Source organism: Artemia sp. Qi Xiang Cuo, chromosome 20 (assembly GCF_049724085.1).
Source record: "Artemia sp. Qi Xiang Cuo chromosome 20, ASM4972408v1, whole genome shotgun sequence".
Taxonomy (NCBI): domain Eukaryota; kingdom Metazoa; phylum Arthropoda; class Branchiopoda; order Anostraca; family Artemiidae; genus Artemia; species Artemia sp. Qi Xiang Cuo.
This window is the reverse complement of record NC_142813.1, coordinates 53,512,315-53,536,270: the sequence shown is the minus strand read 5'-3', so window position 1 is coordinate 53,536,270 and position 23,956 is coordinate 53,512,315. Positions and strand designations below refer to the sequence as shown.

At 35.8% G+C, this 23,956-nt stretch overlaps 1 protein-coding gene across 3 annotated transcripts in view; it reads right to left on the bottom strand.

Moving 5' to 3' along the window:
• Positions 1 to 23,956, bottom strand: part of MICU1 (Mitochondrial calcium uptake 1) — a 127,498-nt gene that overhangs the window by 48,777 nt on the left and 54,765 nt on the right. For 2 of the 3 annotated variants that reach the window (XM_089106330.1, XM_089106329.1), the window contains exons 6-7: positions 18,510 to 18,647; positions 7,070 to 7,187 (exon numbers count right to left, since the gene is read on the bottom strand). In XM_089106330.1, the coding sequence (XP_088962456.1) occupies positions 7,070 to 7,187; positions 18,510 to 18,647 (256 nt within the window). The remainder of the gene's footprint in view (positions 1 to 7,069; positions 7,188 to 18,509; positions 18,648 to 23,956) is intronic. The other variant, XM_089106331.1, reaches the window with a different exon arrangement.

Sequence of the window (23,956 nt, the reverse complement as noted above, 5' to 3'; positions counted from 1 at the left end):
TTTGAGAAGGCGATGCTTTTTCGTCTTAATAATTTTCTTACTTCTAAAGATTTTTTTCACAATTTTCAATTTGGTTTTCGAGCAAATCATTCGACTGAGCATGCTTGTGCAGTTTAACTGAATTATCTTCACTCTGCCATAGATTCCCATTTGATTCCTGCTGCTTTGTTTCTGGATGTTCGTAAAGCCTTTGATTCTTTAACCCACAGTGTTCTTCTATTTAAACTTTCTCATTTTGGCGTAAGAGGTAGTGTGTTTGATTGGTTCAAGTCTTTCTTGTCTGGTAGAATAATTTATGTTGATCCACTTTTTCGCTCACCATCAAGTGTTGACCAGGGGGTCCCTCAAGGGTCAGTTTTAGGGCCGGCACTGTTTTTAATTTATATAAATGACCTAATTTTTGCAGTTGGAAATAAAAATTCTCTTTATTAATGTCGTCTATGTCATCCAACAGTCTCCCTTACCCACAACTATAGTTTGCGTACCTCGGGTTCTCTTGTTACTTTTGCCGATGATACCACCCTTATTACTTCTGGGAGAACAGAGGATGAGGTTCGAACAAAGTTAGTGGACCTCTTTGAGAGAGATTCATTTTGGTTTGATGCTAACTCTCTTGCCTTAAATGTTTCTAAAACTAGTTTATTTAGTTTTCTCTTGTATATCCCAGGCTTGTCCTCAATTATCTGAAATTCATATATCCAAAGGCTTTATTAGTAGACCAAAGGATGGCCATGTCCGTTTCCTAGGTATCCTCCTAGACGAAAATTTATCTTTTAAACACCACATTGATTTGATTAAAATGAAGGTATGCAGAAACCTCGGTATTCTAAGAAAACTAAAACATATCATTCCAGGGCCAATTCTAATAATCCTATTTCATAGCTTAATTCATTCTTATGTTTCCTATTGTTCAGTCATATGGATGTCTACTTTCCCTTCTTTTCTCAAACCGCTTTCGAATACTTATGATAAAGCTATAAATCTTATCCAAGATGTAAATCGTTCAGCAACTAAACCGTTACTTGATATTAAAAAACTTTATATTCTTTCCTGTGCATCTTTCGCTTTTCTTCAGCTCCATGGTGATATTCATAGGTCCTTTAGGTTTACGTTTTGTTTTGTTTCTGATCGGTCAAATTATCAACTCTGTAGTTCTCTAAATATCCCAATTCCCCATACACCAACAATAAGATCCGATTTTAATCCTCTTGTTGCGTGTCATTTGACATGGAACACCCTTCGCGATTCGGCTCGAGAATGCCACTCGTTTGGCACCTTCAAAAGACTAGTAAAAAAATATTTGTTTTCATGTGATTAATTATCCTATCCAGGGATGGGACACTTCTCTCTGATGAGGGTTCTTGTCTCGAGCGGTGGAAGGACCACTTCTGCTCACTCCTGAACAACACTAACCCGTCTATGCCTCTTACTGATAGTCCCAGCCAACCTGGCAGTCCTAGATCCGAAACAGATGCTCCTCCAGACGAGCCTTTCAGCCCCTCAGAAATTGGAAATGAAGTAAAAAGGCTCAAGAACAATAAAGCTGCCGGTATCTGTGGCCTGAGTGCAGAGCTGCTAAAATATGCAGGTCCTGTTATGCTCCTGTTTCTCCACACCCTGTTCTCTACAATCTGGCAAACCGAGATAATTCCCGAAGATTGGCTGAAGGGTGTCATTATCCCTTTATGGAAGAGGAAAGGTTCTAGAAACGACTGCTTGAACTACCGTGGAATAACCCTACTGTCTGTCCCAGGAAAACTTTTCTCAATGGTCCTGCTAGATCGATGTCGAAATATCATTCGTAAAATCCGGTGACCGGAGCAAGCTGGTTTCATGTCGGACCTTTAAACCATCGAGCAGATTTTTACGATCCAACAAATCATAGAAAAACCCACGGAATTCCGACAAAAAGCTTTTTTTACCTTCGTCGACTTCTGTGCTGCGTTCGACTCAATGAACCGAGAAGCTCTTTGGCGGATTCTAGAATCGACAGTCCTCCCTGAGAAACACTGCAGAGTCTTCAAAGCTCTACACGATGGTACAGAGAGCTGTGTTCAAGTCAACAGCCGGCGCAGCCCGTTCTTCCCAATCACAACAGGAGTGCGCCAAGGATGTGCAGTTGCCCCAGAGCTCTTCAATGTCATCATAGACTACGTTATGACAAGGAATACTTCACGTCTCAGCTTCGGACTCAAGTTTGGAGATCGTGCCATTACAGATGCTCATTTTGCCGATGACCTAGCCATTCTGGTGTACTCCATGGAGCAGTTTCTGGAAGTGCTTCGAATCCTACGAGAAGAAGCTGCAAAAGTAAGACTGCAGAAAAACTGGACTAAAACGAAAATTATGGCCATAGACCCATCCTCTCCTGCTGCCAATCCTTCAGTTAGCCTGGGTAGCACCACTAACATCGAAGTTGTCCAAAGGTTCACCTACCTGGGCTCCATAATTTCTTCAGATGGCTCGCTTCTTTCTGAACTACAAGCGAGAATATCCAAAGCGTCTTCTGCCATGGGCAGACTGAACCATCACCTCTGGCGAAAACCAAACATCAGTCGCACAACGAAGCTGTGGATTTTCAACGCCCTTGTCAGCTCTGTAATGCTCTCTGGAGCTGAGACGTGGCAAGCTTCAGCCGCAACCCTCAAGACAATTGATGTCTTTCAGTCGAAGAGCCTGAGGAGGATCGAAGGTCTACGATGGTTCGACTTTGTCAGCAATGAGAAGCTGCTGCAGCTCACCAAGCAGTCTCGGTTTTCGACCCAAGCAGCCGAGCGAACACTACGATGGTTCGGACACCTAATTTGAATGCCTCCACACATACCTGCGAAAACGATCCATGACTTCGACCCTGTCAAAGCCGGTTGGAAGCGACCTCGCGGCCGACCGAAGAAACAATGGTCTGACAGCCTGTCCAAGTTCCTGGCGATGGCAAATATCAGGTTGAGCGATGTGCAAACGCTTGCCATGGACCGAAGTGGATGGAGGAGGCAGACGTCACTCTCTACGCCGAGCAGCGCCCGGCAGGAGACATAAGTCAAGTCAAGTCAAGATTAATTTTCTTTACTTTTGCCTGCTGCCAATAGTTTTATTCATTTAATTTTTTTATTTTATTATTTTTTTTATATATATATAGATGTTGTGATTCACTGTAGTTTGATAAAGCTTATTTAGTGAACTCTCCTTTTTTTTTATAGATGTTTTTATTCACTGTAGTTTGATAAAGCTTATTTAGTGAACTCTCCTTTTTTTTTTTTTTTTTTTTTTTTTTATTAATAAAATTCGTAAAATTTTAAAATTTAAAATTATTTTTTTTTTTTTTTTAAATATTAATTTTATTTTTATATTTTTTAAATATTAAGCGTTTAAATGTTTAATGTTTATTTGATCTTTTCATAATCCCCCTCCTACAGGCCATGGAGCCTTTGTGGGGATTTGTAGATTGTTATGTAATTATTTTACTGGTATATGGAAAATAAATCTTTCTACCTATCTATCTACCTATCAATAAAACATGACATAATCGTACCTCCATGCACAGAGAATACCAGTGGACCATTACTTACTTAAATATTTACACAAGAAAAAAAGAAGACAATAGTATAGATCAAAGAAAACAAAGGCCAAATCTTCATTAATATATTCCCCCCCCCCCTCCCAAGCATAAAAAAAAATGTGAAGTCATAAGGAATTAAATATTTATTTCTGCTAAAAAGTGTTGCTTGCAGCGCCACCTTAGAGGGATAAAGTTGTGTCTTTTATTTTATCTATTGTAATTTCAAGGGGCACCCGAATTAGCAGCCTCGTATCCCAGCTGTAGATACAGAGGAGCACCAGCCCGGGTATCGAAGGCCGAATTTTTGTGAGAGTCATTCAGTCTTCAATGTCAAAGAAGTCTTACACAATTTTTGGGAATTATAAATATATATATATATATATATATATATATATATATATATATATATATATATATATATATATATATATATATAATATAATATATATATATATTTATAAATACATATATATATATATATATATATATATATATATATATATATATATATATATATATATATGTATATATATGTATATATATATATGTATATATATGTGAAGTTGCTGAAGTTGCTGAAGGTGTATTAGGGAAGAAAGCTAGAACTGCAGCTAAGAATATTAGTGAAAAAGCTTTATGTTTAATAGAAAGGAGAAAGGACTTGTACAAGAATTATGTGAGTGATAGATCGCATGAAAACAAAAGAAATGTAAAGAAAGTGGAGAAAGCATTGAAATGTGAACTAAAGAGGTGTGAAGTGGAGGCCATGGATAAAATTGCCGAGGATTTAGAAGATGCACCTAGACGGCATAATAGTAAAATATTGTACTGGCACGTTAACAAATTGAGAGGTAGTAGTCAATCCGGACTTGTCCCAGTTAAAGATAGGAATGGGGTGGCAATTACCGATAAGGAAAAAGCTAAAGCGAGATGGGCCGAACATTTTGAGAACTTCCTTAACCGAGATAGAGTTGCAGGAAAAAATATAGAGGAAAATGAAAAAGTTTGTGATACCTTGGATGTGAAGGGAGATTTGGCTTGTGGTGAGAAATTAGCGGTGGCGTGGTAAGGGTTAAAAAGTAATAGGGTCTCAGGTGCTATGGATGTGAGAAAAGGTATCTATAGGTTTGATCGTATTTAGGATAGAAATTATCCGCAATTTATAATACCAGGGGTACTCGAAAAGGACAGAATATACAATAATTTTAGAAAAAATCCTAATTAAGCCACTTTATAAGAAAGGTGATAAAAGTGAGTGTGGTAATTATCAAGGCATTAGTCTGGTCTCTCTAGGTAGTAAATATGCTTAGTAATATCATACTTTTTAAACTGAGAGATACCGTAGACAAAGTTTTAAGAGAAGAACAGTGCGGTTTTAGAAAATGTAGAGGATGTGTTAACCAAATTTTCACTCTTAGGTTAATAATTTAGAAGTGCCTAAGTTGTCAAACACCTTTGGTCCTCAGTTTTATAGATTATGAGCAAGCATTCGATTCTGTTGATAGAAGAGCTTTAGTAAAGGTTTTATCCTTGTATGGTATACCAGACAAATACATTAAAGTGATTAGTGTATGTACGAGAATAACACTGCAGCAGTTAAGGTAGGAAATGAGGTTAGCAGCTGGTTTTGTTAAGCAGGAGTTAATCAATCAGGAGTTAAGCAGGGTTGTGTTCTATCCCCCATTATATGGATTATTTTGATGGACTTTGTTTTAAGGAGCACAGGAAAGTCAATGGGAGACCACGGAATCAAATGGGGAGGAAAAAGTCTCCTGGAGTTGGATTATGCTGATGATTTAAGCATCCTAGATGAAAGTGTGAGCAAAATGAATGAAGTTTTAGAGGTTTTGCGAGTTCAGGGTGCTAGAATTGGTTTGAAAATTAATGTTAGGAAGACTAAGTCACTAAGGCTAGGAATAAGTGAAGATGAAACGGTGACGTTGGGTAATGAAAAGATTGATCAGGTGGGAAGCTTCACTTACCTTGGTAGTATTATTAGTAAAGATGGTGGGAGCAGTGAAGATGTTAATAGTAGAATAGCCAAGGCTCAGGGTGTTTTTTTACAGTTAAAAAAAGTCTGGAAGAATAGGAAGATAAGTATGCAAACCATGATTAGAATATTAGAAGCTACAGTAAGTACAGCTCTGAAGTATGGGCGGTCAGAAAAGTGGATGAAGAGTTGCTAGATGTTTTCCAGAGAAATTGCTCAAGGATTGTTCTGGAGACCCGGTTGACTGACTTTATTTCAAACAATAGGCTATATGAAAAATGTGGTTCAATACCGCTTTCTAGGTCTATAATGAAAGAAAGGTTGAGGTGGTTAGGGCATCTTGTGCGAATGAAGGATGACAGATTGCCGAAGATTGTTCTTTTCGGCCAACCATCTAGGGCTAAACGGAAAGCAGGACGTCCCCGTCTGGGATGGGAGGACGTCATAAAAAAAGATTTAAAGGAAATGGGAACTTCTTGGGCGGGTGTAAAAAGGAAGGCTTTGAATAGATTGGGATGGAGGAGGAGCGTGCGTAGCTATGTTGGCCTCAGGCGGCTTGGTGCTGCGGTGAGTTGTTAGTAGTAGTAGTAGTAGTAGATATATATATATATATATATATATATATATATATATATATATATATATATATATATATATATATATATATATATATATATATATATATATATATATATATATATATATATATATATATATATATATATATATATATATATATATATATATATATATATATATATATATATATATATATATATATATATAATATATTATTTATTTATTACCTCAACACTAATTTTTATTAACACTAAATATTAGCACTTTTATTTGTTTTTTAACACTATTTATTATTAACACTAAAAGCTTTTTTAACTTATATTTATTAACGCTAAAAAATATTAACACTAGAAGCCTTTACGGGCCATGGTTCATATAAAATATAGCGACATAAAGATTATAAACTTTGATACACCTTTAAATTCAAATTAATTTATAAATTATATAAAATCGCCCATATGTACCATAATTGTACCCACAAACTCAAAGAGGAGCCGTGACCTTGCTGTTACATTATTGTAATACAGTCTACCAGAAAGACAGCCTAGTTACCCTGATTTGGTTTGGTTTTCTTGCTATTTGCAGTGATGAACAGTTGTCATACTGGATATTAGCATGATGTGACTTTTTTGGATTTTTCGCGTTTTTTATTTTTAGTTTTTTTTTCCCTTTTATTTAAAGTTCTATTTTATTTTATTTAGTCTTTTTATATATATTTTTTCCGCTGATAAAGGCTTCCGGGCGTGAAGTAAAAATATTAGGTTTTTTCTCATTATTGAATTTTTTATTTTTATTAAGTTTCTTTATTTAGTTAGTTATTTATAATATATTTATAAATTTAGTTTTATATATGAAACAAAATCGTCCCGATCACAAAGGAGACCCCCCCCCCCTGTTCAGGCATATTTAATATTACACATAGAATATTGTAAAAAATAACTTACTCGATAAGACAGTTAATAGGAATATGTAATCCGAAAATGAAATCAATCCAAAACGCCCAAGCCGATTGAAAATACTAGTTTCAGGTAGTCCAAACTCTTCTCTATAGTTCTTGACCATCTACGAATTAGACATTTATAAATTTATTCATATTAACTTAAGCAAAGTAACAACTTAAAAAGGATGCGGGGTTGCACCAAGTGCAAACGATAAACGTGTGAACTTTTTTAGATAATTTCCTAGGCCAGTCTAGTTGTTGGACATATTCAGAATCAGAATTATTTTATAATTATTTATATAATATCAAATTTATAATTACTTATAATTATTTTATATGTCAGTGTAAACAAAACCTGATTGTTTGAATTGGGTAAATTGCAGGATGGAGGTCATTAAACCAAGAAAATAATACGAAAATTACACATTAAAAGTCTAGTGGGTTCAAGACCCCCCCCACTGCGCATGCGTGCTTAATGCTGAATATAAATAGCTCTTTCTTCAGTTCGTTTTTTTTAGTCCAGGCAGGCTATTTTTGAAAAATCAGTTAAAATTTAAAAATCTTAAAGACACTTGCAGTTTTCTGGCTATAAAAAGCATAAATATTATGTCATATCATGGTATGCAGTAAGGATATTTTGAATCACTGGCGGATCCAGAAGAAGGGGGGGGGGGGGGCTGGGAACCCACAAGATTTTTCTGGCGCCCTCATTCCTTTTTTTTCGGTTTTTCACACTTTTTTAAAAATAAATTTGTCAATTTGGTCAATTATTGGCACCCTTGTCACTTTACCATCTCCCCCCCAATATTATTTTTTTTTGGCGCACTTTTTAAATTGCCCCCCCCCTCCAAGATTTTGCTCTAGATCCTCCCCTGTTTTGAATTATGTTCTTTTAAGATAACGTTAATTACGTCATCGTTCAGACATTTACAAAACTATAATGAAAAAAACTACAGATTATTAAAATTAACAGGCATTCATTTACCCCATTACCCCATTAACATTAAAAAGAGGTGCCGGTTCTACCAATTTCGGCAGAAATATGCAATTCAATATGGTATGTTTTATTGTATTCCTGAATAAAATTGCTTTTGCTCTTGAAAAATTTACAAGATTTAATTCCTTTTTTTTTTTAAACCCGTCAAAATTGTTTTATTGTAATTTCCTACTGTAGCACAAAATTATATTTTACTTTAAGTTTAATAAACTCTCCATATTTTTTTTATTTTTTTAAGGATAGGGGGAGTAAATTTTTCAAAAAACCTTAAATTAAAAAAAAAAGAAAAACAAGGCTTTTTTTAAAAAAAGGAGGTGAAAATGGGATTCAAATTTTCACCAAATGATACACAGAACTAGGAGAGGTCTAAGAAAAGATTAATCAAAGCGATCTGAAAGATATAAGGGCTAACCGAATTTTTAAACCTTTCTTCGAAGCCACTGAATTCTACACATTTACATAGCCTACACATTAGCGGTTTGAGCTGGGATGGTAAAATATTCCAATCTTGTAATTTCCTTACAAGGAGAAAAGGAAACGTCTATTCCCTCCACTTACTTTTACTTTTGTACATGGTATCTTACTTTAAAAAACTGAGAACATCCCCCCCCCCCCGAAAAACATCTATCAGCACTGCTGATGAAAACATAAGGCAGCACATAAAATATACCCCCCCCCCCATGGTGAGTTACGAGCGTCTTTCTAAAGAGGAGAATCAGTTCCTTTCCCCTCTGCGCTTGAAATACCAGACAGTTAAGAGACTAGTTAAACAGTAGAAACCTCCTCGGTAAATTTTTCATTATTGTTAATGTTTTTCATATGCAGAGCTTTAGTGACCAAATCAGCCGAGGAACTCCAAACTCTTCTGAACTTAACTGAATCTTACCTAGAATTGAAGAAGTTGAAGCTGGACGCATCTAAGACAGAGATCGTCATCTTCCAAAGTAGGAAGCCTAATGGACCTCAGGATTATTCCTTTACTTATGAAGATGAGGCAATAAAAGTGACCCCAAAGTATAAATATCTGGGATTCGTGGTCGCAGCAAATGGGAATTGGGCCGAGCACATTAAATTGATGATTTCACGTCGTAAGGCAGGTGCTTATGCTCTACTTCGACAAAAACATATCATGGGAATCAAAAATATGAAGATGCACAACTACTTTTTTATGAATAAAGTCCTACCTGTTGCCCATTATGGATGTGAGTTGTGGGGGACTATTACGGTAAAAGAACTGGAATCTCTGCAGTTTATGTATTTTAAAAGAGTTATAGGCCTCCAAAATAATTTTAGTAGTTTGGTCCTAAAGGGTGATTTGGGTTTGCAGGATCTATGTCATATGAGGACTATACAAATGATAAGGTTTTGGTTACAGGTTACACGCTTACCTGATAACCGCCTGGCGAAAGCGGCCTACACAGAGATGTTGAGTTTTACCAAAAAGGCAGCATGGACAAAACAAGTTAAAGCACTGTTGGATAATACTGGTTTATCGTGGGCATGGAATGAGGGGCAAGGTCCTCTAGGTAAACCTGAAGATTTCCTCGGTAAATTTGCATCACGCCTTCGGGACCAAGAGATTTAGGTTTGGCTAACGGGTCTGGAAAAGTCTAGTAGCCTGCATTTTTATGGACAGATTAAAAGATGTGTATGGGAGAAAAAATTGGCACTTTAATAAATAAGGCTTTCTTAAGCAGTTATGCAATGTTTGGTGGTAGTGGGCGCCAAATTAAAAATAAAAGAAATAAATCATTAAAAAATAAGCCAAAAGACATGGTACGAAACAACTTCAGAAGTTACTGTTTTCCCCTGAGGGTTGTCTTTGAGAATCAACATTACCAATACTTGCTAATGCTTGAATTTTTAGGGGCGTAAAACTTGGTCAATTAATTGTCTGCCATACTAACAAAAATATGGTAGGCTACTGCCTTAAGAACCTCATAATTTTTAAGCGGCAAAAATAAAAGTCTTAGAAAATCACTGTTTTCAGGGATGAATAGACTTAAGACGGGTCCAGGGGCAAAAAATGTTCTTATTTTGATGTCCTTGGTATTTCAAACCAATCTTTGCTAAACGAACTTTTTAACTTTTATCCAAAACAAAAGCGAATCAAATACCTGCCCGCATTAAGAAATTTTAATGCATTGGACAACGTGGAATCTGGCTGTCAAATCAGAATTTGACTCTTGCCACAACCTGGCTTATCTTGAAAATTAGCTCATACAATGATCTAATTTTTGTTTTCTCGCACGTTAAATGGAGGCGTGAATACGCAGGCGGATCAGCTCACCAAGGATACGCAGCTTCAGATAGAAACAATGGCAAAAAACAAAAAGAAAAAAGAGGAGAAAATCATATATATATATATATATATATATATATATATATATATATATATATATATATATATATATATATATATATATATATATATATATATATATATATATATATATATATATATATATATATATATACTTGACTTAAGGCTCCTGCCGAGGGTTCGGCGTAAAGAACGATGATACTAGGCACCTCCAGATTAACCTATTACTCGCCAGGATCGCAGCTTCTTTCACCGCGACCTGGGCTTGGGTGGGGAATTCATTGGCTTAGTCTTCTCACCTAGTGGGAGGGCACCCTCTGGGTTGTTTCCATCCGTGTAGGGTGGTGCCGAAGTCAAATGCGACCCGTGCTGTGGGTCGCATTATATATATATATATATATATATATATATATATATATATATATATATATATATATATATATATATATATATAAGAATTTCCATATTCTTTATCCTAAGATGTTATTTATTTCCGGGAAAATATATTTTGTCCATAACACACCAAGCTTCGAAAAACAAAATAATGAAATAAAGGTGATGTAGAAAATGTAAAAGACAGACAAAGAAGCAAACAGCAAAAATCCACACCCTAACCAGAAACTACAAGGGAAACATCATGCATGTTACACTATAAAGGGCAAATATTCAAAAGTCAGGTGGTGAAGTTTTATTTTGCTCTTCTAGCAGCTCTATAAGCGTTCTCCTCTATGAAATCCTAATCCAGCAATCATTTCCATTGCAACAACTTATAAATTCTTAAAATCTTCACGATGCGCTTTTTGTCTTTTAAGTACTACTACTACTAAATACCCACTGTAACAACAAGCCACATGAGGCCAACAGAGCTGCACATGCTCCCCATCCACTCAAATATGTTCAAAGCTTCACTTTTAACCCCTTCACTTCCCACTAACTTTAAGAATGCCCATGAATCCTTTAAGAATGACCCATGAATCACAAAGGTCGTTTAATTAGAATAAACAGCTATTATGAAAGTACTAAAAAGCTTCAGCGTAAAGAGCGAGGCATTGACGAGGTGGTAAACCCCATCATATATGTAAAAATTTCTGTTCGTTTTAATTTTTAATGTTGCTCCTTACTTTCAGTTGAAAAAACTTGTTTTTTAAATTTAATCTCTGGCCGTTTTTTAAATAATGCTGGGAAATCTGGCGCCTCCTTCATAGAAATGTCCCTTTCTCCATGAAAACATCCTCCCACGTAACAGCTCCCCCCGACCCCATCTCCCCCCAGAAAAATCCCACCTGAAAACGTCTGTATACTTCCTAATAACCAATACTATATGTAAATAATGGGTAAAGTTGACAACTTGCAGGCCTTCCCCCGGGGACTGTGGGGGCTTAAGTTATCCTCGAAGACATAGTTATTAGATTTTCCAACTATGCTGAACAAAATCGCTATCTCAAAATTTTGATCGGGTGACTTTGGAAAAAAAGTGAGCGTGGGGGGGGGCCTAGTTGCCCTCCAGTTTTTTTTGGTCACTTAAAAAGGGCACTAGAACTTTTAATTTTTGTTCGGATGAGCCCTTCCACGATATTGTAGGACCAATGGGTCAATACGATTATCTCTGTAAAAAACACACAAAAAGCAAACAAACAAATAAACACGCATCCGTGATATTTCTTCTGGCAAAAATACAAAATTCCACACTTTTCCAGATAGGAGCTTGAAACCTCTACAGTAAGGTTTTCTGGAACGCTGAATCTGATGGTATGATTTTCATTAAGATTTTATCACTTTTAAGGGGTGTTTCCCCCTTTTTTCCGAAAATAAGGCAATTTTTTCAGGCTCGTAACTTTTGGTGGGTAAAACTAAACTTGATTAAGCTTATATATTTGAAATCAGCATAAAAATCCAATTCTTTTAATTTGTCTATTATTACTATAACTACTACTACTACTAACAACTCACCGCAGCACCAAGCCGTCTGAGGCCAACACAGCTACGGACGCTCCTCCTCCATCCCAATCTGTTCAAAGCCTCCCTTTTTACACCCGCACATGAAGTTCTCATTTCGTTTAAATATTTTTTTTTATGACGTCCTCCCACCCCAGACGAGGACGACCTACTTTCCCTTTAGCCCTAGAGGGTTGACCGAAAAGAACAATCTTCGGCAATCTGTCATCCTTCATCCGCAAAACGTGCCCCAGCCACCTCAACTTTTCTTTCATTATAGCCCTAGACAGCGGTATTGAACCCCATTTTTCGTATAGCCTATTGTTTGAAATACGGTCAGTCAGCCGGGTATCCAGAACAATCCTTAAGCAATTTCCCTGGAAAACATCTAGCCGCTTTTCGGAGCGCCCATGCTTCAGAGCGATTTTTGACCACTGTCATCATTGTAGCTTCTAATATTCTAATCTTGGCTTGCAGACTTATCTTCCTATTCTTCCAAACTTTTTTAACTGTGAAAAAACTCCCTGATCCTTTGCTATTCTACTTTTGACATGTTCACTGCTCCCACCATCTTTACTAATAATACTGCCAAGATAAGTGAAGCTGTCCACCTGATCAATCTTTTCATTACCCAACGTCACCTTTTCATCTTCACTTATTCCTAGCCTTAGTGATCTATTGGTATTAAAAAATTCCTGTTTTAGAGTTTCGGTTACCATTGAGCAGGGTTGCTCCTTACTTATAGTTCGTGACCACAAACTGTTAGATTTGATTAAAATTTTTCTATGCAAAGAAATTATAAATCTGCTCACTGCTTAAATATCTCCGTAAATGCGGGAATTCAAAATTATTTCGTTGTGGGCACCTGAAACTATCAGGTTTCAGGAATTTTTTCAGGTTTCAGGAATTTTGTTGAAGTAAACAAATTAAAAAAGTAACAAATATGCTCATCGTAGTTCAATAGAAAACACTCTATGCAGAAAAAAAACTTAATATAAAAAACAATAAATTTCCACTTTTGTTCCTGAAAGTTCTACGTCGAGGTGAAAAAAGGAAAGTAAATAGGAAAGCAAGTAGCAGTTGCAAATAAAATCACCATCAAATGCACAAGATAAATGCGTTTTTCAGACAATACAAAAGACTAAGTATCCTACTTTCAGACATTGCTAAGCCCAGTATCCTACTGGGCTTGGCGAAAAGACGTCTGTCACTTAACCAGGATTAAGATAACAAGCATTTTAGTACCTTACAGTCGCGTTATTTTTACCAATGCTGAGGCAAAATTAATTTTAACCGCAGCCCGAATTTGTCAAATTCATGTCCGGAACGAGACCGTATCCAAGATACGATTATTTACCCTTGTTTAAGGATCATTTCTAAATGAGTTGTGGCTTCTCTGACATGAAACATGCCAATAGGTTCCATAATTACATTTATACGCCTAAAAACCCATTTGAAGAAGTGTTAGCCTTGGGTAATGACCATTAGAGCGAAGCCACCTACTACAACTCCTGGATCTGTCACTGGCTAAAGCATATCTAGTGTTTCAAAGATGAGTTCCGTTGTTTGCATTCGAAGGTTGTAAGTTAGTTCTTACCCTAGAGGTCACGCTCTGTATAGGTGGAAACACTGTTTCATGACTCACAACTCCTTTGGGCGCACAACCAGCAGTAGAAGACAAGGCCGTACCCAGGATTTTTTTCGGAGGGGGTTTTACTAAAAATTTTTTTGTTTTGGGAGGGGGGTTACAAAAAAATCCTCAAAAAACACATACAAAATTTGTCAGCGTTTCCCAGTCTTGTCTTAATCGCCACTACACATATATTTTTTGAAAGATGTTCACGCCCTCCCTATATTATCCGCAATAATTGATAAATTAAACACAAAATAAAGGATTTAGCAATATATATCTGGACTCAACTGAGACTCTGGTCAGACTGAGACCAAACTGAAATAATTCCAAACTGAACTGAAAAAAAAGAGCGAAGCCACCACTGAAGACCTGACTTGTTTTACAAGCAATTTAGGATCGTTCCAACCAGAAGCATATTTTCCTATTCGAGAATAATATATAACATAACCAATCAATACAAGAACTATGTTATGCATTTGATGCTAAACACGGAAGCATGGTACAACCTAAATCCCAATCAAGGTCACACACTAAAATAAAATTACCAAACATTGTTACAAGCCATATCAAATTTATATAATGGGATAAATAAGGATAATTGGGATAGTAAAATAGGGATAGAAAGAAAGCGTAAGACAAACCTTGTCCATACTCTTCATTGTAGACCAAAAAGAGAAAGAATAGATTAGAGAAATATTTTATGAAGTAAATAGCATCTAAAATAAAATATGAATGCACAGTGTTGCAAAACAATACTACAACATCAAGTATTCCAAAAACGAATACAGTTTCAGCTTAACTAAACCAGCGGAACAGCCTGAAGGAGGGGTTCGGGGGTACAGATCTTTCCCCCTTCAGGTCTTGAAAGAGTATAAAGCATTTTTTTTTCTGATTATATAACGGGTAATTTTAGATCTTTTCAATTGCCCTCCCCTACCCTTTCTCTCATCAAATTCAAATCACAGCTTTGGCTTGAGGAGTGACTTACAAGGTATTGGAGGAAAATCTCTCAAAATCATTATTGGTGAAATGAAAGTCAATTTGGAGACTCCCGACAAATTGAAATCGTGATATTTTAGAAACGAAATTTTCATATTAAATATTTAATTGTTATATTCAGGATAAAACTGGAATTTCCTAGAAACGTAGTTCTTTCCGGACATTAGTACTAAATAAATGATAAACATTTCCATTACGTCAATTTATAACTGAAATTGACCATGAACTTCAAGAACTAGTAAGAAACGATGAAATCATTTTAAGGTTATTATTACGAATAGAATCTAAAATTGTGCTAAAAAGATACTAAAAAAAACTTCTACAAGAAGAGTAAACTTATCAAAAAGGAATATGTCATACAGCTTAGTTAAATTTTCCCTGGGATATTTCATTTATGTTAAAATAAGAATTTGTGGCAGCTATGAAGTAGAATTTCTTTATTTATTCAGAAGAAAGAAAAGATTTGTTTCTCTTTAAGTCACTAGATCCCTACAACCCCCAAAGTTGCTACTACCTCCTCAGTTGCATATGTCTGCTTAGTCTGTCCTGCCATGGAAGAGCCCTAGATGAACAAAATTGATTTTCGTGTCATCTCCTTTTTAATAATAATAGTAATTTATTAACACACACAAGGACAATACATTTTACTCACTACCGACCCAAGAACCTGGGGTCAGGTTGTCCTAAGGGTAGGCATATATCAAAATTTCATATTCACAACAGAAATATACAACCTAGGCCTAAAAAAAATAAAATAAAAGAAAAATCATTCCCCTTCGCACGCAGTTCCTACCACCAATCACAAAATCACCATACTTGTCCTCCAGGTACATAAAAAAAAAACATTAAAAAAAAAAAAAAAACACTACAAATTATAAATAAATTAAAAAAAATTTAAAAATCATATTTCTCATATAACATTCCTTTTATTTTATTTTTAAATTCCTTCAGATCCCCTATTTCTCTTAACTCTTTATTAACCCCATTCCACAACTTTAATCCCCTATAAATAGGCGAGAATGTCGACCTGGCAGACACCACGAGCGGGGCATGTAAATTTTCCCTTTGGCGAGTTTCATGATCATGAATCGAAGATCTAGCTTTTAGCATTCCTGAAAAGCAAGACGGTAATAATTCATTATTATATTTGAACATAAATTGAAGGCTATAAAAATCTCTAAGGCCTGCAGCAGGTAATACTTTTACATCAATATAGGTAGCTCTAACAGATACAAGATTTGATTTACCAGTCAACACACGGATTCCGTTATTTTGGATCACTCGAACTCGATTAGTAATTGATGGAAACGTACTCAGCCAAATAGATGAGCAATACAATATATGTGGATGTATAATAGAAAAATACAAAGTGCGAAGAACAGAAGGGGGTAATACATGTTTCAATTTACGCAGTATTCCCAGATTACGGCACAGGATTCCTGACACCTTTTCAACATGTTTCCTAAAAGATAGTGTTTCATCTAGCATAATACCCAAATATCTAACACACTGATCACGCTTAACTTTACCTTCCAGGTACCTCACTTCTTGGATCCATGGGTAGTAATTAGATGTACGCGAAAATATTACAAAACTGCTCTTTGATGGGTTTACTTTTATTTTATTAACTCTTAGCCAGCTAGACACTTGATCTAAACACTGTGTCATTAATTCAACTAAAAGGCGTTCTGTTTTTGCAATGCAAATCAATGAAGTATCATCGGCAAATAGAGGTACTGTAACGTCACTGTCACTGTGAAACATGTCGCTCATTTTAGTTTTCGCATCCTTCAGGGACAGTACAAGATCATTTACAAATATCAAAAATAGCAAGGGGCCAAGAACGGACCCTTGTGGCACACCACATTTCATATCTACAACGGAAGAAGTAGATCCATTTATTCGCACATACTGCTGCCTATTAGACAAAAAACTACGTAGGAAATCAAGAGCAGGCCCTCTAATCCCATAAAATTCACATTTTTCAAGCAATATACCATGGTCTACAGTGTCGAAAGCTTTTATAATGTCCAAAAAGATGGTAGACACTTTAAAACCAAGGTCCAGGGCAGTATTCACAACACCACAGAGATAAGCCACAGCTTGTTCGGTCGTGCGTCCATTTCTGAATCCAAACTGGGTGGATGTTAGTATTGAATGGCACTCTAAATAATGGTACAACCTCCGGGAAAAGCACTTTTCCACAAGTCTTGACATGACCGGTAAAACGGAAATCGGGCGATAGTTACTTACCTCACTGTGATCACCCCCTTATGAACCGGTGTAATTCGTGCCAACTTGAAACAAGATGGAAATACTCCCTGTTTAAAACAAAGATTTATTAGGTTAACTAATACATGCGATATAGCTGGCCACAGATATTTAATTATCCGTAGAGACAAAATGTCACTACCAGCTGCACTATTTTTCATGTCGAAAATTATTTCTTTTACTTCACTCTCGGTCACCGGTTTCAGGTAAACTGAAAATTCTGTTTCGCTATTTCCAAGGTAATGTTGGAAAGGGCGGTCGCCATCCACTATTCTTACTCCCTCAGCCACATTATGTCCAACTGTAGCGAAGTGGTCAACAAATTCTTGGGCTATATCAGACGGGTCACTTAATTCTGCACCTACTCGACCAATAATCTGATCCGGGGCGACTGTGTGGGGAGGATTTATGAGCTGTTTAATTATCCGCCATGTTTTATTGGGGTTTCCAGCTGCATCACCAAACTTTTTCTTATAATGAGCTTCCTTTGCTTTTCGCAAAAGTCTATTTAATGCATTTCTGTAGTTTTTGTATATCCTTTCATTAACATCACTAGGTTGTAACATTTTCTTTTTAAACAGCAAATCCCTTCGATTTATTGATCTGAGCAATCCTTTTGTCACCCACGGCTTCTTAGGCATTTCTCTGCGAGCTCTTTTCCGTACCTCTTTAGTGCAACTAATCAGCAGATTATGCAGTTTATTATAGAATTTCACAAACTTCGCATCAGCATGATCAGGTAGAGCTAGCTCTTCATCCCAATTAACATCCATTATTTTGTTTTTACAATCACGGAGGGCACTAGGATCCAGTACTTGTGTAATCTTATTAAACCTGCCATTTACCGAAGGAGAAGTCTGCGTCGATGTTGAATATGAGCCAAAAACACCAAAGTGGTCCGAGGTATCACTAACCAGGACACACGGATTAGAAAACGGTACATTTGTAAAAATGTTATCAAGGCACTTCGCAGTTGACGCAGTTACTCGAGTACTTACATTAATTGACGGAATCAGGCCATAAGAAATCATCATATCTAATAGAAGATTAGTCTTTTGACCAGGATCAATTAGGTCAACGTTTAAATCACCCATCAAAAAACAAGGGGTCTCCACTGTAATCTTCTCTAGCTGCTGCTCAAGGAGGTCCACAAATTCATCAAACGCACTCTATGGTGGGCGTTATGAAACAATAAAAAAACATTGTAATTTATAAATATTCAACTTTAACAAAAACGACTCAAATACCATTTCTTTATAAACCGACATATCACTTTTTACCGTTACCTTAATATCCGAGCGAACATACGCTGCCAATCCCCCATGTTGACGAAGCTCCCGATTTTTGGTGAATAAAGAGTATCCAGGAATCCGCAGCAATTCAGAATTATGCTTGTTAAGCCAGGTTTCCGTAAGGCCTATTACCTGAAATACAGAGAGACTAGATATATCATTAATAAAATCAAAGCTGGAATTCAACCCTTGGCAATTTATATGGAAAATACTGATCTGCTTCTCATCCCCCCGGCTCTCCGAAGGGACATCACTCAAAAACACATACCTTGAATCCTCACATGCCAGCCGACAGCATCCACCAGGATCAACGTTCTCACTCAAAATTTCATTATATCTTTCAAAACTTACTTTTTTACTTTCCAACTCCTTAAAATCAGGTGTACCTGGAGGTGATTCATTCATTCTAACCAATTCTTACAATAAACCTTGCGTGCTAAAGAGGTAACCAATAAAGAATATAAAATGTCCACGTCATTCGGTTACAAAAAACAACACATAAAAAAAAAAACAAAGTCCAATTTACTCCCAACCATCTGTTCATTCATAAATAATGTCAATATTATTTTCCAAAATAGAACTATATTATCGAAACAAAGTCCGGTCGCAGTTAACTGGCATTGGTAATTTTCACCAAAACACATACAACAAAGAAACAAAAACAAAAACACGTTTTGGTTTTCTGCATTCGCAGTTTCGCCCATTACATTCCCTAATACTAGTGGGTATCGTAGCTATTTCAAATCATCACATTTATTAACACACATTTCATAACACACTAAAAAAAAAAAAAAAAAAAATAAAATTAAAAAAAAAAAAAAAAAAAAAAAAAACAAACAAAAATAAAAAAGAAAAAAAAATCTTTATAGGAAAATAACGAAAATAATATTTAACTGGAAAAAAAATCATAAATAATAATATAAATTAATAATGCAAATAAAGAAAAAAAAAATACGGAAAAAATAAAGTAAAAAGAAAATAAAATAGACTAAAAAAGAGAAAATAAATTCAATTAAGAGCAATAACAATCAATAGCTATCACTAATCAGCCATCACTTCCCCAGGTGCGTCAAACCGTCCGCCACTTCTTTCTCCTCGCATACGCTCTGGACTATCTTTATTGCACAATTTACTGCGCAATTCACTTTCGTTATTAGGAAAATAACGAAAATAATATTTAACTGGAGAAAAAAAAAAAAAATCATAAATAATAATATAATTAATAATGCAAATAAAGAAAAAAAATACGGAAAAAATAAAATGAGAAGAAAATAGACTAAAAAAAAGAGAAAATAAATTCAATTAAGAGCAATAACAATCAATAGTTATAACTAATCAGCCATCACTTCACCAGGTGCGTCAAACCGTCCGCCACTTCTTTCTCCTCGCATACGCTCTGAACTATCATTATTGCGCAATTTACTGCGGGCAAACTGATCTAATTCAGGAATAGAATCTTCATGTGAGTATTTCGCCAGTGAACCATTAAGTCGGTTAAAATTCAGCATTGGTGGAAAGCTTTTCGATACCCAGGCTTCAATACCGATTTCACGGAGTTTAATTTTCTTACGCAGGAGGTCATTTCTCATCTTTCTGATTTCAGGAGGAGCGTCATCACTAATGTAAATATCGTGAAACCCAGCAATTGTCTTGCCCCTTAGCTTTTTAGCGCACTTCAGAATTCTCATTTTCTCATCTTTATCAGCAACCTCAACTTTAATAAACTTTTTTAGTTTATTAACCTGAAGCACTTTGAGGCGTGGTACCGGGGATAGCTCAAGTCCTTCTGTAATGATACTCGTGCAAATTTCCATAGCATTTTGTTGATTATCAGTTGGTACATTCCACACAATAATGTTGCTCTGAAGTTTTTCAAACTCCATCTTTGCAAGCCGGCATACTGTCTGGTTAATAGCGGACCTTTGGTTACTAATTTCATCTGTCATTATTTTGTACTGTTCATTAAGCAAATCCTTCTGATTTTCGATCGATGATATACGCTGGTCGCTTTCCACGTTTCTTTTCTAAAAGTCTGAATTTGAAACCTCTAGTTGCGTAACACGATCACCAAGTGACTTAATTTTATTTTCAAGTGAGTCCAGTTTATCACCATTGCCCTTGACAAGACTTATTAACGTGTTAATTTTTTCACCAAGACTCGATAATGTCACATTTTGAGACGAAGTTGAACTAGCCGACAAGTTTAGGAAACTTGGCATGTCATTTGTGGGATTATCACGCCTCCTTTTTCGTCCCATTTCTACCACGCAAAAAGAAAAAAGAAAACCAAAATTGGGCTTGGCTTACCTCAGATCATTACCTTTATCATTAGGAATACAATGAGCTCGTCAAAGCACAATTACAGAAGAGAGGAAACATAGATTTAGTAATATATGAACCGAATGGACTGGGATTTTATGAACCTAGTTTTTCATCTTTTCTAACACCAAGGGATTTCGGCGATTGATACTAGCCTAACTTCATCTGTCGCCGAAACCCGTTGATGCCAGAAAAGATGAAATTAAGTCCCTAATCCCACTAGTCGAAAAAGGCTCTCTATATAATATAATATCTATGTGAATACAATTACGGAATGTAGCAGAGCGTCATCTATTTCAGGTTTGAAGCTAAAACTATCTTTCTGAAATGAAAATTAGATGGGGTTGCTAATCCTTTATTTACTTACCAAGTACTAAAAAAGCAAATAATGTGATGTGATTGTTTTTATTGACTAGAAACTAGCACAACCAAATATAGTTCCAAAAAGTTAGCAAGAATCACGAATTGAATTTTTATTGAAAAAGACTTCCATAAGTGGTTATGCGGCTTTTGGCAGGAACGAGCGCAAAAAAAGTAGGAAGAAAATCAGCAAAAAAAGCTAAAAGCATATGACACCAAACACCTTAAGGAGGAGTAGCTTTTCTTTGAAGATGTAACTGTCATTGGGAGCCAAAAGATTGTTAATGCAGGAAATTTTACAGAGAAAAAACGTTGTCAAAATTAATTAATTAGTTTTCCTTGTTTATTTGCCCGGCTCAACATGACAACACTGACAAACATGTAGCACTGCTCAAAATATTTTATAATTTCTAAACAACCAAAAGTAAAATCTTTGAAAACCAAGGTTTTCGAATATAAACAAACCTAAGACGGTCCAGGGGCAAAAATATTTTTGTTTTGATGTCTGGTACTTCAAGTATACACAAGCATAAGCGTCTCTTGCCCAAATATCTCAAGTCTTCGGCTGTAATTTAAAAACCAGTTATAGAGATTTTGTCAACATTCTTAGTACTATCCGAAATGACCTTGTAATCCTTAATTCATATTTATTGTTAAAAATAACTGGAAATAGCTCAGAAAAAAATAAGGCGGGAAACTGACAACAAAAACTGACATCATAATCGAGTTATAATTATTTGAAACAATTACGACTACCAATAAGTGAATCCTATTTACATATAAAAAGCCAATTTAGTAGGTGAATTGAACAATTCAAGTAGACCGTCAATTGTACACCCCAGATACTCCTAGGTAAATGAGATATGGAACCCCATCAATTCAGTATATTTACTGAAAAGTCACAGTAAGCATGATCCAAAACAAAAACCTGTTATTTAAATATAAAACCTTACATTCAGATTTCTTATCTTTTTATTTCTGATCTTTTTATCTCATCGAATTGGATCTCGGGAGAGAAAATTAAAGTCATTTTTTTTTTTAATTGGATTTTCACCTTCCATGGGTCCCTTAATGGGAGTAAAGGATTTATTTTGAGGTAAGTAAATATTTCATTTGCGCAAGATTTCAAAAAATTTTACACGTTTCTCCCGAAAATTCACCATAAAAAAGGAAAAAAAAATATGAGCAGGCCGTCAAGGCTTGAGGGCTCGACTGCAGCCTATACTAACATATTAAGTTACGTGACCTTGACTTTGCTTCTAGGAGCTCTCTGATGAGTATTACTTCACTTGACATATTTGTAGAAGCGAATTTGCGTCGCCAAGACAGCAACAAAATGAGCTTCATTAATGCAATATGCGTGTTTTCAACGAGCTACGATTTCACTGTACTGTTTTATGCTAAGTTCTGAAACATACAATTTTATCCCTTTTTTTAGCCTGAAATTTTTAAAGATATCCTATAAGGTAGATAGGAAAACCTTTTTGATGCGTTTTTTTCTGAAAAAAAAACAAAACAATCCTTACAGGATAGCTTGAAAATTTTAAAGTTAAAAATAGCCACAAAATACTTAAAATTTTTTGTCAAAACCATACACATCTGAACTTGCCATTAAAGACATTTTTATTATCACTCATTGATCAGGGTTTTGGAGTTTTCTGTGGCGGCCAGAAGGTACTTTTCAAAGATATTTATTTGGGACAATCACAAATTAGATTGCAACATTTTTTAACTTGAAATTTTTAAAATTTAAAATTTCTTTTATTTTTTCACCATTAACCACACTTTTTCCACGATTCATCGTACCAATATCAAAATATAAAACCAACCTATTCATATACACAATAATATTTCAACAGATTATTTTAAAAGACATTTTGCACTTAGACTTTTCTGAGAAAATTTACGAGTAAAACCGAAAAGGTTTATCACTTGAGACTTTCGGATGTACTGAGAGCTCAGGGTGCAAGATTAATGTTGAACATTAATACCAAGAAGATTAAGTCACTTAGACTGAGAATAAGTGAAGGTGAAGAGGTGATATTGGGTAACGAGAAGATTGATCAATTAGACAGCTTTACCTACCTAGGTAGCAATATATGGTGGATGTAATCAAGTTGCAAAAAGTAGAAAGTAAAAGGCCTGGGGTGTTTTTTTCACAGTCGAAAAAAGATTGGACGAATAGGAAAATAGATCTAAGAACCAAAGTTAGAATATTGGAAGCTGCAGTGACGACAGTGGCCAAGCATGGTTCTGAAACGGGCGCACTCCGAAAGACGGAAAAGGATTTGATAGATGTTTTTCAGAGGAATTGTCTCCGTACTCTTTTGTGTACCCGTCTAACCGACCATACTTTAAACAGTAAGCTCTACGAAAAATTGTGGCTCTATCCCACGTTATAGGGCTATAATGAGAGAAAAGTTCAGATAGCCGTTCTATGGTTTAAGGATGAAAGATTGCCACGGATCATCCTTTCCGGCCAATTATGAAAGACCAAAAAAAAAGCAGGTCGTCTCAGAATTGGATGGGAGGATGTCGTAAGGAAGGATTTAAGGGAAGTTCGAACTTCTTGGGAGTGTAAAGGCTTTAAACAGATTAGCATGGAAACGGAACGTGCGTAGCTGTGTTGGCCTGAGGCGACTTGGTGCTGCAGCGGGTTGTCAGTTCTAAGTTTTAGTTGTGCAGTGGGTTGTGAATTTACTCAGTAGTTAAGACAAAATAAAGTCCTTCTTCCGAGTTTTAAAAAAAGGTCGGACAAGGTG